The following is a 13,103-nucleotide window of genomic DNA, read 5'->3' on the forward strand; positions in this document are numbered from 1 at the left end:
GCTGGCACCAGCCCGTGTCCTCCGTCCCGGTCCCAGCACTGCCACAGCCTGCGCTTGCTCTCCTTTAACCGCTTTAAAGCACACAAGTTAATCAAAAATAACCTCCAAATGCATTTTATTCTAGATAAACCCATACAAACATCAACATGTATTTGTCATTTGCACTTTTTTTTTTTAAACCATTCATTTTTAAACAACAGATTCACTTCTGTACAACAGGAATTACTTTACACATTAGTAGGAGTTGACTTCAAACTAGATGACTGCAAAATAATGCTCTGTAAGCTAGTGTTAGAAAATACGCTGTTTGCCATAGCAGTTTGCCTGTAAACATGTGAAAAAATCAGGTAAAAGAGAAGTTTGCTTTTTGTTTCAGAGCAGGCTGTTGGAATTGTCGGGCTGCTGTAACACAGCTTTAGTCAGAGGTGGGTCTTTTGTTTGTTTGTTTGTTTCTGTCCGGGTACCACTAACAGCGAATGGCAGAGAGGGAAGATGTGCCAATGGATTTGGTTTTTGTGTGTGTGTGTGTGCTGACCCAAACCTACCAAAAGAGCCACAATCACTTCATTATACTTCACATCACTTCGTGAGACCCACTCCACGGGTTACAAAAGTCCCAGCATGACTTCAAAATGGTTTACTAACAGAGTGACGCTGTTGAGGAGGCTTCAATAAAAGGCAAGAATCCTATTCCAGGCCCTCGGCTAAAAAGCTACAGGGCCTGCTTCAACACATACTTAATCTCTAGAAATCATTAAAGCTATTGTAGCAAACAAGCAGTAGTACAAATACAGAATAGGACTGGTTTTCGTTTCCTCATCATATAAACACATATAGTGAAGTTCACAGGATCAGACCCACGTAAACAGATTATATTTTACAGCTTTTTTTTTTTTTTTTTTAAAGCAGAAATGTTGGGGTTTTTTGTTTTTTCTGCCTGTACAGAAGGTTACTGTTGACCAAAACTATCACAGTTCATTCAAATGCACTGCCAGCAAACACCTGAACTGGAGTGGAACTGCTGAGACGTCTAACTGGAAAGAGTGATGTGCTCATGCCCCTCCTTTCACATTAATTACTGTGCTTTTTTTTTCTCTATTTAATTGATGCTGCTTTAAAAGGTTAGATTAAGAATGATAAAAATCAAGCCCTTAAGTACAGGTATTCTAAGCTTAAGTGCTACTCAAGCCATGGACCACTCCTTTAGGATGGAGGGTAAGACAAGGTTAGGGTTGGGGTGGGTCTTATTTCCCCAGTTAAAACTAAACTTACCACCAATTTATTGTGCCAGGCAGAGACTAGAACTACTGAAAGTACTGCAACACTGTAGTGCAGTTTCCTGAACAAAGCCATACATTCCATCAAGTATAAAGTGTAAACTTAATAGCAAGTGTAAGACTTGAATTAAAAACAACAACAACAACAAAAAGCCATCACAGTATGGGTTGGTGGCTGCCCTCACCGAGCCGCAGGAGGGACAACTTGTGCAATCGCGTGGTGGGGAGGGGGGGCAGACCAGTAGGCAACGTCTTCCTGTGTTTGCTGGCCCCACATGAAGAGGTGGCCAAAGCGTGGTTAATGTTCACCGGTGCTGGGGGACTGTGCCTGGTACCTGCTTCTGGCAGCCACTGCAGCCAGACCTGCCAGCTTTAGGACTGCAGCCTCGGGGGCTGCCAGGGAGCCTCTGGCTGGTCACAGCCCCAGCACAGGCTCTCTGCACTAAACTCTGGGCTGTCTGTGCCACCCACAGCCTGGGGCATCCTCACCACTGCCCCGGGGAGGGACAGCTCTTCCCTCGCCTGTGGGCCACTCTGCTACGCCATGGGTTCCTCTGGAAACCTATCACCATCTCATCGACATCTTACCTCAAGTCTAAGGGAGCCTCAGGAAGTGCCTCCACGTGACTGGCGCCGAGCCCACGGCAACAGAAGCTCTCAGGTGTGCAGTGGGAGGTAGGACGGTGCCGGTGCGGTAGCCGAGCCAAAGCCACCGCCGTTCCTCCACGGCTTTGCACAGTCGCCACTGCACCAGCCTCTTCTCAGCAGCGTGGCCACGCACCTGCTTTCCAGCCAGGCTAACTTTAGCCACCAATGCAAATGTCATGGCCGCCCTCCTCTGAAAAAGGCCAAGCCCCAAAAACCAGCCCAGCAGGACTAAGGCAGAGAGTTACCCCCTCCCCAGCCACCACCTGTGTATCCGTGTCTCGTACAGAGACAACCCCAGCCCTCCTGCTCTTACCCTCTTTAGACACAGCCTTTGTGTGGACAACCTGGAAAGAAAAACAGTATCTGCTGGCTTTAGGTTTGTGAGTCCCTGGTCCGGGGCTGGCCGGGCCCATCCTGCACCCCAGCACAGGTTTGTGCTGGGAAGGGCAGCCATGGTCAGCTGCTCCATCACACCACAGCACTGGGCCCAGGCGGAGCAGCTGCACCGGAGGCTTCACGTGTGAAGCTGCTCAGGAGCGTTTCACAGCTTCATGGATGGAAAGGTACAAGTGTAAACACGGACCCCTGGCGCTCTAGGGCCTTCCTCCAAAAGCCTCCCTCCCCCCTGCTCAGTGGTCGGCCTCTCTTTGCATGTGGAATTTCTAACCTAAGGAAGAGAAGTCCTGCCATGTGACATTTGGCCTTCAAACCTCAGAGCCACTTTTGCTCCTTAAACACACTTGTCCTAAGTGTCACTTTGGTGCTGTTTTTTTGTTTTTTTTTTTTCTCCTTTTCTCCAAACAGGAACCAGTGTACATTTGTCTGGAAGGTAGGAAACTGCAGCTGACCCGTATTCTGCAGCCGGAGCTCATCCAGACAGTTTGCAAAGGCTGCTGAAAGGATGTGGGGCAACATCAGCTTTCTCTCTTCAGAAAAAAAAAGCTACTTACAAGTAGGAACTTACAAGTTCACACGGGCACCCTGAACTTGCAGTGTGCTTTGTGCATCTCCTACGAGCTCGCTTTCAAGTAAGCAGAAAGCTTACGCAGGCCATGTTTTTGAACCAAAAGGTATGTGTGTTCAAAGTACCTAAAAAATGCTGGCCCTGCCAACATTAGACTCACTTTCGCTTTCACGTGCCCACGTTTGAATACATTACCCTGCCCGTGCTTCATTCCCAAACGTAGATATTACTTGGAAGGGTCAGAGTGGAGAAGAGTGTCCAAATGTTTCAAACCCTGTACATATAGTCAGTCAGAACAGTTTTGGGAGCAGTAGCGCTTATTTAAAATCCCCCACAGTGACGCTGTGAGCCAGTGCTCTGCTCAAAGCCATTTGCATTTTTTCTTTTCATCAAATAAGGCTTTTACTTGCTGGAGCTGTTTCTGGACTTCTTCAAACCCCCGTTCTCGCTCGAGTTTGCTGACAATCTGTTAACAATTAGCAAAAAAAGAGAATAATTTTTTTTTAGTGCTTATTTTACTTGCTGTTTTTTAAAGCCTGCTTTTCTGCATTCCAACAACTGCTGGCAGAAAAACCCATCTGAATGCCTGCCTATATGTAAACATTCTTTTCTAACTCTAACACTGTATTTTGGTAGTTTTCCTTTCAAGTCGTTATGATTACAGGATTTGCAACACTTCCACAAAAGAATGACAGAGCCAAGCAAAAATCCCCAAACAAATCCAACACACATTCAGCTCTTGGAAGTGTGAGGCGAGGCCAGTGCTCCAACTTTACTCTAGAGCAGATTCGTAAACGGTATTTTATTTCTCTTCCTCTGCCCTATAAACTGAGGGCAATAAACTGCCTCTTTTCCTCTAACTGGCCCACTTGGCACCGGCCCAGGTGATAGGAGGGAGCATTACTGCTGTCTGAGAACTCTTTGCTGGCAACTCTACAAAGCGACTGAGGTCTCAGCAAGCAATGAATAAGGTTTAGCTGCACCCGGTCAAAAGCCAGAGGGAGAAAGAAAACTAAGGATGGGGTAAATTTAGCCAGTACCAGCTTCAAAAAAAGCAAAATTGGGCACTGATATTAGAAAATATTTTGAAGTCTCCTGTGTCAACAATTTTAATGAATTTAATAAAGTGCAGTGCCATTCCAAGTGCCATCCCTAGCTTCTTTTAAGAGGCAAAGATTTACTGCCGAACTCAGATAATTTGAGATGTTAGAGATGAGGAGTGGTGAGCTCGCTAACAGGTGACTGAGAGCGGGCTGATTGCAGCCAGCACCGATGCTGCGCTGCCGGGGATGAGAGAGAGAAAGGTCTGGTTGCTGGGAGACCCAGACAACCTGCTGGAAGTGGTAACGAGCCCTTCAGGCAGCACACCCCAGCTGGCTCTTATCTGCCTCCCTGCGCAGGCACAGCCGCCTCTGTTAAGGATGCCGAGGCAAAAGGGAGCGGAGAATCCTATCACGCAAAGCGGAGGAGGGCAGGGATTTTCTTACAAAGCAGCTCAGGGGTAGCCTGTGACTAAGTGCTTTCGGTTGAGAAAAGATTTATTTTGTTAGCAATAGCAGGGACTGGAAGCTAGAGCTTCTTTAAGAGAAAGACTGTTAGAGCAGAGCAGGAGAGGGCGATGACGGGAAAGGAGCAGACAGCTCTTGCTGTAAGGCTGAGTGTGCTCCGCTGAGGTGTCTGAACTGACTGTTAAACCCAGAGCCCTGGTGCCAGTCTCAGCTGACTCCTGAATCTCCGGGGAAATGGAGTGCATGCACAGGAGTTGTGACAGGAATTAGCAGACACTCTGCAAACACTGTAAAACCAGAAGTCTAGACTAGATAGGAACTTCCTTAAAACTGCAGGGAGCATTTCCTGGCTTCTGTCTCTGAAATAGAGTGGTGATGGTACTGGCCCTTGACCCCTCTGAGGGGTGGGGGCAGCACCGATCTGGCCCCGCAGAGCTCAGTGGGAGGAGCAGCCTCGGCTGCAGCCCTGAGGGGCTGTCTCTGCACTGGCACCCAGTAACTCGCACCCCAGGCCAGCCCTTGGTTGCTTTGTCAAGCCCAATTACAAGCAAGTAATAACAGGAAGGGGTTAAGCAGGAATAACGGATGTGCTCACCTCATCATAGTATTTCACTATGTATCTGTGGATTTCAATCAAGGCCACTTTCTCATTAAATTCATTTTCATGTTTCTAAAACAGAAAACAGTTCTGGTCAGGCAGTTCTCCTTTTTAAAAAAAAACTTCACATGAAAGCAAATTAAGTTCTCACTTCTCAACCATACCTTAGATTCCTGAGTTAGAAATTCTTCAACCTCTGCAGTGGTCAAAGGAGGCAGATCCCTGATGGCTTTATAGTATGCTTTCACCTCCTTCTTGTAGAGTGGAATGTCCTTAGCGTAGAGAAGTTTATTTGTTGGTGCTTCCTTAAAAGAAAATATATGAAGCCTTGTCAATTTTCACAGCACAGATTTCCTAAGGTTCCACCTCCACATAGTTAATTGCATCTAATTGTGTCTGTTCTCTGTGTGACTCATGTCTCTTTGCAGTGGTTTATATGCAAAGAATCAAGGTTATGAAATAAAGATGAAGAACAGACACAGGACCTCAGGAACGGTGCATTGTGTTTCACGACAGCTGCCATATAATTATTTCTATTGGCATCAAGAGTGATGAAGATTTTTCTCTCAGAAACATTTTCCTTTCTTCCTTCCTCCTCACCCCTCTCCAGACCTCAAAGATTATGAAAGCTGAACCAAAAAGGCCTTGAGGCTGATACGCTACTTACATACAGGACAGAGCGCTGCTGTGGAAAGCTCCCCCAGGACAAGATGCCAGAGAGCCCTGCCCTGGCAGAGGTTCCCCTAAAGCTCTTTGGTCCCTACTGCTGCTTTCTCTCAGGGGTTCCAGAGCGTGGAGAGCTGACTGCCATCCACCTACAGCCAAAGGGATTTATTTCTTCCCCAAGGGCTTCGACAACCCAGGTCAGCGCTCACGTATCAGGCAGCTTTAGGCTCATCCGAGGAAATAAATGTTGCTGCTTGTGGTAGGAGCCAAAGCCCCACCTGGAAACCATCGTTTTCAGAATGTGAAAGTGGGGGCTGGTAGTTTCCTGTCACTGCTCTAGTTTAAATTCTGGGGAATAAATGACACAACCACGTGATACCTTGTCACTACTGTTTCCACTGTGTGATGAAATGATTTAAATATTTGTTTACTAAGTGGCTAAAGAATATTTTAAGATAAAAGGCTAAAAACCATGTAAGTAAATATATTTTAGTACTCAAAGGGCAGGAGATGTTTACTGCCTTGCAAACCTTTATCAGGTTTCAGCATCCCTTTTCTAATGGCAGCTTTTGTATCAACAGTACTTCACAATGGATGTTAAGCACAGCAATCTAACAGACCATGCTCATTTGCTGTTTCTCCATCAAGTAAGTGATGTGATGAGTTTTAATTCATGACACTTTACTCCTAAAATAAGACAACTGCATTATATATTTGTTCTTTAACAGATGAGCAAATTGGTTCAGATCACACAGGAAATGAGTTCTTTTTTATAGAATTTTTTTTTTTAGGCTAAAAAATCTTTAGCCTGTTTTTCTTGGTACTAAGAGCCCAAACAATTGCTTCCTACTTTGGTTCAAAGACAAGGAAAATATCCTTGGTAAAAATGAAGTATTTCTGATCCCCAGTCTTCTGGTGACTGCACAGCAGCTTACAAGGCATGCACATTGGTATGTGCCAGACAAAATTTGGATTACTTATCAAATAATGTTAATGCTTTTAAGAACTTTGTTTAAAAATTTTTAAAACTTCATTATAATCTTACAATTTTCATCCTCTTCCACATTCTATAAAAACAGTGTGCAGAAACTAACTGCAGAGAAGACAAAGGCAGTTAAGTATAACTATGGCATTCTAGCAGCTCTATCTGCCTACACCAGTGAATTCTTCAAAGTCTTGTGAGAAAGAGCAACAACGAGTGGAAACCCAGCTTAATTAGTCCACTGACAGTTTTGCCCCTGATGTCAGCAGATCCAGGGACTTCACACCCCAAATCATTGTACAGTTGCAAAAGCCATTGGTTGAGGAGATAGCAAAGGACTGGAAGGGCAGCCTTACCTTCCCCAGTGTCTGTTCTGCTAGAGAAAAGGCATCCATGAAAGCTTGTGCGATTACAGACAAACAGCCATCTATATGTGAAGTCTTCTTAATATCAAAGACAAACTGGGGATTCTTCAGTATGTTCACCCAGAAGCGAAGAGGAAGACTAGACAGAAAAAGAACAAGGATCTTTAAAATGAACCACTCACGTAGCACAACTGCTTTAAAATGGTAGTTTAAATACACTGCACTCGAAAGAAGCACATTTCTAGGCTGTATATTCATGTTAAAAAAGAGATCAGGGAACAAAGGCTACAGAGCAAACACATCAGTCAATCACCCTTCCATCTTTCAAATAATGCTCTCAACCTGCAGACACTTCTTTCTGAGTGTGATGTCAGTATGCAGTCCTGGAAGCTATGGTGGTTTGTGTCAGTATCCAGTCAATATACTAAAATTACTGGGATCCACAAAGCCGAATCACATCTTCAACCAGACATGCCAGAATCTTATTCTTCTGATCACCTGTTCCATCTTTGCAACTACGTTTTCAGAGAGTGCACACCCTCCTGCATATATCATAGGGACATACCTGTTGGTTTTCCATATATGCACCACATCAGGGTCAGTAATTTTTTTGCTCTCAGCCTGGGCATCCAGAAAGTCAAAAAAGTACTTGATGGCAACAGGCGCTTTATTGTTGGGTAAACTCCAAATGCTCTTGAAGAGCTTTTCAACAACTGAATGAATTGCAACCTGAAAAGTAAGAAAATAAACAGTGGTATTATTACGCAAGAAAAGAGTAGGATTTCTTGCCTCGGGAGAGCTAAGTGTGCCTCAAAGCAACCACACACAGAAACTACAATGCACTTGTGGCAAACACCTAGGGCATAGGTTATTGGCAAACAAGACAGTCAACAACAAAAATGAAACTTCAAATGCACCATAATGAGCTGCTTTCAAATGTCACGTCCTGCCACTTTACAGACAGGAGAATTGTGGTGAACCTTGTGACAAGTCGTAGGTGGAAGGAACCACTTGTTCCAACAAAGACAATATCAACTTTTCAGATAGTGTTGGCACCATTGCTATAGGCATTTGGAACTCGTGAATGGAAGTAACAGGGAGGTGAGCAAAAGGAGTTTGACCAGTTTTCTAGGGCACTGGTGCCATCTGTGACACATGTTGAACACATGTGCTCATCAACACTTCACAGCCAAGCGACTGTGGCACTTGATCTAATTCTAGGATAACAGCTTTGGGTGGCATAAAATGACACTAATATTAGAAAGAAGAACTGAAAATTGGGTATTTCTGATCCAGAAGTGAAGCTATTTGGTTCACAAAGTTGCCGATGGACTCACTGACATCATGACAGAGTATTCTTAAGAAGAGGCAAATAAGGCAAAGCACTGTCTTGTACTTCTTTTCTTCACATCTGTTCTGGAGGTCAGTTCAGCCCAATCTTCTCTCAACAAGAAGGATTTAAGTGTATCCCAGGGCCCTGATGCACTACTGGCCAGTTCATTTCGGCGGGCAAACTCTGCAGTTGTGTCTGTGTGTATGTGGGGGTGACAGAGGGAGAAAGACACGGTTCAATGCAATTCCCTTTAGTGCATAGTGTATCACGGGTGGAATTTCACAGTGAAGGATATCACAGCACTGCTGTTCAGAGCATTATCCTACTTTAGAGAAGGAGATGATTAATTTAAAGCCCGCTAAAGGACTGTTTCTTAAGAGCCTGATCTTTCCTTTTGTATTTCAGTCTTCCACCATAAGATATTACTGGTTTATTCCAGCAATTCCCAAGGGCATATGTTCGTTTCCACAGCTAATGAGAAATGACCAGTCTTCACTCTCACTTTGGGTAGTGTCCTAAATTACTTCAGATGCTATCAACAATCTAATTAAATAATGATTGATAGATTTTTAAATGCAAGAAGGCCATAATCTTCATTCCTTCAGGCCTTTTGTATCACACAGCACTCAGTGTTGTTGGGCACTGATTAATATTTTAAGTAATATGCTGCTTCAAAGAGTTTTAGAAACCTTTTGAGCAAGTCAGAAACAAGATGACATTACCGGAGGGAGGGAGCAGGGCTTATTCCTAAGCAACGAGCATTGTTTAAATTAGGCAATCGTATTACAAATCCTAGGGACCTTGTTTTTAAAATTAATCTAGCTATTTTGGATGCTTAATTTGAGACCTTAAAAGATTTTTTAATTTCATAGGCAGTATTTTGTGAAACTCAGGCCTTGGAAGTTGTCTCTAACCTGGGAAAACACTAGTAGAGAGTGAGGAGATCGCTGACTGAAAGCTGTCTCTCCAGAAGGGATGGGACTCTATGGGACTCAGTGGCAAATTCACTTTCTATAAGCTCAACAATAACCTTTTTTCTTTAACCTGAGAAAAAAGGTTGTGTTTACTGAGGAGACAGAGACTGCGAGCAACAGACAATTTTAGAACTCTAGCATTAGAAAACCTGAAATGTGGCCATCTTTGCAGATGGTCATAATCTGTAGTTAGTGCGGTGATTTTCATAGGCTACCTTTGTAATTTAACATTTGATATACGTGCAGGAAGCCTGCGTAATTTCTGCTTTATTTTCCATTTCTGCTGTGCCAAACTAGCCATGCCTAACACCAGCCCTCCCCCAAAATAAGGCCTTTACAGTTTACCTTGGTTGACAGAAGCTTTGTCAGATACATTTCTTTCACTTTGAATTTTTGCTTTCCTTTGTGACCTGCTCCTTTCACGTCTTTGTTTGCTTCAGAATCTGGTAAAATCTGTCATGAAGAGATTAGAGAGATTACACAGAGACAAATGCAGCTCAGCATTAAATCTACCATTTAACAGTGTAATGACTGAACTTACCAAATGACAGTGTTCATCTGAGTAGTCCACATCTAAACAACAGAAAGGAGAGAGCAAACAGGCATTAATGAAACACACAGCTACAAGCCTGGGAGATCTGCTGAGCTCTGGGCTGTGCGGCAGCGCGCGTGGCTCAGGATGCCGAGCGAGGAGGCTTGGTGTCACACCTTCCTGCCTGCAGGGTCGGGGAAGCCTCTGAGAAACGCACAGGTCCTGGCTCACCTCCCCAGTGCCAACCTGTAGCTTGGACCAGAATGCTGGGGCATTGTCATCTGCTGCTGCTGGGGTAAACTGGCAGCAAATCACAGCTCCTCTGAAAGCTGCTCACAGCAGCTCTGACAGACAGCAGAGGAGATGATTGCATTGGTTTAGTCTCTGTTAAGAGTACTCAGCACAGGGGGACTGAGGTCAGGTTTGAAAGCAATGGCTGAGAACAGACAACCCCGCAATGCCATCCCAGTGACCTGCACCTCAGGGACACCTCTCCTCAGTTTAGATGTTCACCTTGATCGTGAGGTGAATCACATGCCACAAGTGTCTTTTTCTCCCCAGGGGCTACAGAAAGTCCACCTCCCCCAAGCCATCAGCTGAGTTGGATCACCCGGCACCACAGGGGTAGATGAGATGAACTGGCACCTTGTAAGCACCCTTTAACTCCTGACCTGCTGTTGAGACAGCCAAGTCAAAGCTTTCAGAAACACAGTTGAACGGGTAAGGAAAATAAAAAACTAGCATTTTTTTGTTATGCCTGTCTCTGAACAGTGCACCACTACGTCTATGATACACAACACCAGGCACTGGAGCAGGGCATGTTCCCTGCAGTGGTCTCACTTTGTGCTGCATGGGCTTTCCCTGCCCTGCTTCCCTGCCTATGAGTTTGTATCTTTAAGCATTCATTTGGTGAGGACTGTAAGTCCTTCTGTCCTTCTTTCCTTTGCCTTCTTCGCTCCTCCTAGCCCACTGTGCCTGCCAGAGGCTCAGAGCCAGGATAACACGGCTCTTCATTTGGCTCAGCTATACCAAAGTGCCATTTTTTCTGACCTCCTATTGACCAAGATACAACCTGTCATAGCTCAGCTCTCTGCATTCCCAGCCTGTTCTCCACAAAAGATTAGATAGATTGAAGTTCCTTCATTACCTGATCGGGTACTTGTCTTCTTTTTAAAGACTTTTATGGTTGCTCCATTTGAAATCTGAAAGAAAAAATAAATGTATCTTGCTGAAACAAAAGTGTCTAGAATTCATGAAACTCTCAGTTTCATTTCCTCTGTCCTTAAGTCCGTGGCAGCACAGGACTCTGCCAGCCCACTCTGTTCTCACCAGGGTGTGCAGGGCTCTCAGCAGGCAGCCAGGGTTGGGCTTTCAGGCGTGGGCAGCAGCTGCAGTTTGTTAGCCTCACCTGGCAAGGTGTGAAGGCAGTGCTTCCGACAAGCTGGCCTTTAAAGCTTTTCCCTTTTTTTGATTTTTCTGGTTCAGCCCCTATTTGGACGCTTTCATTTTCATGTACTGCTTTGTGCTGCTTCTTGCATCCATCTTTCTACAGATTGCCTGGGCTCAACTCTCTGGCTCCAATGCAATTGGATCTTACAGGAAAGTGAGGCAGGGAGGGAAACACAGCTAATTATTTCTCTTCTGGCCCCCTTTCTTCCAGCTCAGTCCATTCCAGAGCCTTCCCCTATGCCCTACAGAGGGCCCATGTTGAGGATCTAGCCTGGTCCTCCCGAGAACTATTTTCAAACTTCAGTTCCCAAAGTGAGTGAAATATTTATGCCCTGTGGACTGAAAGGTCAAGAGCCATATCTAGCCACCTTGGGATTTCTAGGAAGAATCTTCCACTCTCCTTCCCTGAATTTATCATGTTGCCAGGATAGTAACTTATCTTATAAGAAACTGGCAAGTCATGCTTTTATTGTCAAAGAGTAACTCAAAAACAGCTCCCATTGAGAACTACACCACTGCTCTGCTGTCAAATGTTGGGTCTTGCCAAGTGCTAGTATACTTTCCTCTATAATTACAAAAACAACTGGCCAGTTCTAGGAAGGGATCTCTGCCAAAATAATTTAAGTGTTTTTTAAACCTTGGCAGCCAGCCCAGTGTGAGAAACCAGTTTAAACATTAAGATACTCTATCAAAAGCTGTGTCTTGCGCCAGAGAAATCTGCACTTACACTTGCTCCTGGAAAGTAAATGCAATCTATTTTATGAGTACGATTTTTTTTGCATGGTTTCCATTTATCATATGGTGTTTCAGAGCTCCTTCAGATAACACAGAGCACTTTAAAACCACGCTACAAGTGGGAATATGCTCTAAGGCTGGCTTGTGAGATGACACAAACACCCGGAGAGAACAAGAGTCCTCCTACTCAGCCCTGAGGATAGGTAAACAGGAAAGGGCTACCCAGAAGTTCACTCCCTCCCAGAGCAGCATGAGCAATGTGCTGCCTCCACTCCCACTACAAGAAGCAGCACAGTGCTGAAATGTGTCAGCTCTTGTCCTGAGGGAGTTGGGTAGATCTCGGAGGGATAACTGTGCTTCCTTCCAGGAACCAGAGGCGTTGGTGCAGGGCAGGCATAAAACCCACTTCGGGTTTATTTCTGGGACAAATACTGCTTTTAGCACTGAGTGGAATGTGCCTCCCCTTCTTTATCATTGCTTCACTGGCCATAGCTGCTGTCTCTTTCAGATCAATAATAATTTAAAGAAGCCCTTTTTTTCTAAATCACTTTTCATGGTGGGCTGCTCCCATGGGCACCTCAAAACATCCTTACTTTGTCAGGTGCATTACTGTGGGGGACAAAAAAGGGAGACGGGAGATCTGTTCAGACCCACACAACACAGAGTACAGCTACTTTGCAAAACAGAAGATGTAGCAGTGTGGCTCTCTGTCTCTTCTTTGCTCTTCAGACCTTCTATCCTCCCTATAATCTAGTCACACATTCGGATCACATGTTCAGATTCACTCCCTGGGGTTGTGCCCACTCCTGGAATGGTGAGAAATTTGCTACAGGTTGAGAAATTTGAGATATGACTGGACAGCAGATCTGAAAGCAGTTCTCTAGCTCTCTTCCTATGTGAGAAATAGGACATCATGATAATCAGGAACTTTCTTGTCAAGGCTTGTGGTTATTCTCATGCAAACAATAGCAACCTGGTCTAGTGGGAGGTGTCCCTGCCCATGGCAGAGGTGTTGGAACTCGATGATCTTTATGGTCCCTTCCAACCCAAACCATTCTATGAATAGTGTAGA

General features: G+C 44.8%; 1 protein-coding gene across 1 annotated transcript in view; it reads right to left on the reverse strand.

Annotated features, from left to right (window-relative positions):
• Positions 1-98: 98 nt before the first annotated feature.
• The window catches only part of PLXNC1 (plexin C1), a 75,176-nt gene continuing 62,171 nt past the window's right edge, over positions 99-13,103 (reverse strand). Inside the window, exons 25-32 of the mRNA XM_014963300.1 lie at positions 10,995-11,049; positions 9,857-9,888; positions 9,661-9,768; positions 7,574-7,737; positions 7,000-7,147; positions 5,160-5,300; positions 4,993-5,067; positions 99-3,355 (exon numbers count right to left, since the gene is read on the reverse strand). Of these exons, the coding sequence (XP_014818786.1) occupies positions 3,251-3,355; positions 4,993-5,067; positions 5,160-5,300; positions 7,000-7,147; positions 7,574-7,737; positions 9,661-9,768; positions 9,857-9,888; positions 10,995-11,049 (828 nt within the window). The 3' untranslated portion in view covers positions 99-3,250. The remainder of the gene's footprint in view (positions 3,356-4,992; positions 5,068-5,159; positions 5,301-6,999; positions 7,148-7,573; positions 7,738-9,660; positions 9,769-9,856; positions 9,889-10,994; positions 11,050-13,103) is intronic.

This window comes from Calidris pugnax, unplaced genomic scaffold (assembly GCF_001431845.1).
Source record: "Calidris pugnax isolate Ruff unplaced genomic scaffold, ASM143184v1 scaffold44, whole genome shotgun sequence".
In the NCBI taxonomy this organism is placed as follows: domain Eukaryota; kingdom Metazoa; phylum Chordata; class Aves; order Charadriiformes; family Scolopacidae; genus Calidris; species Calidris pugnax.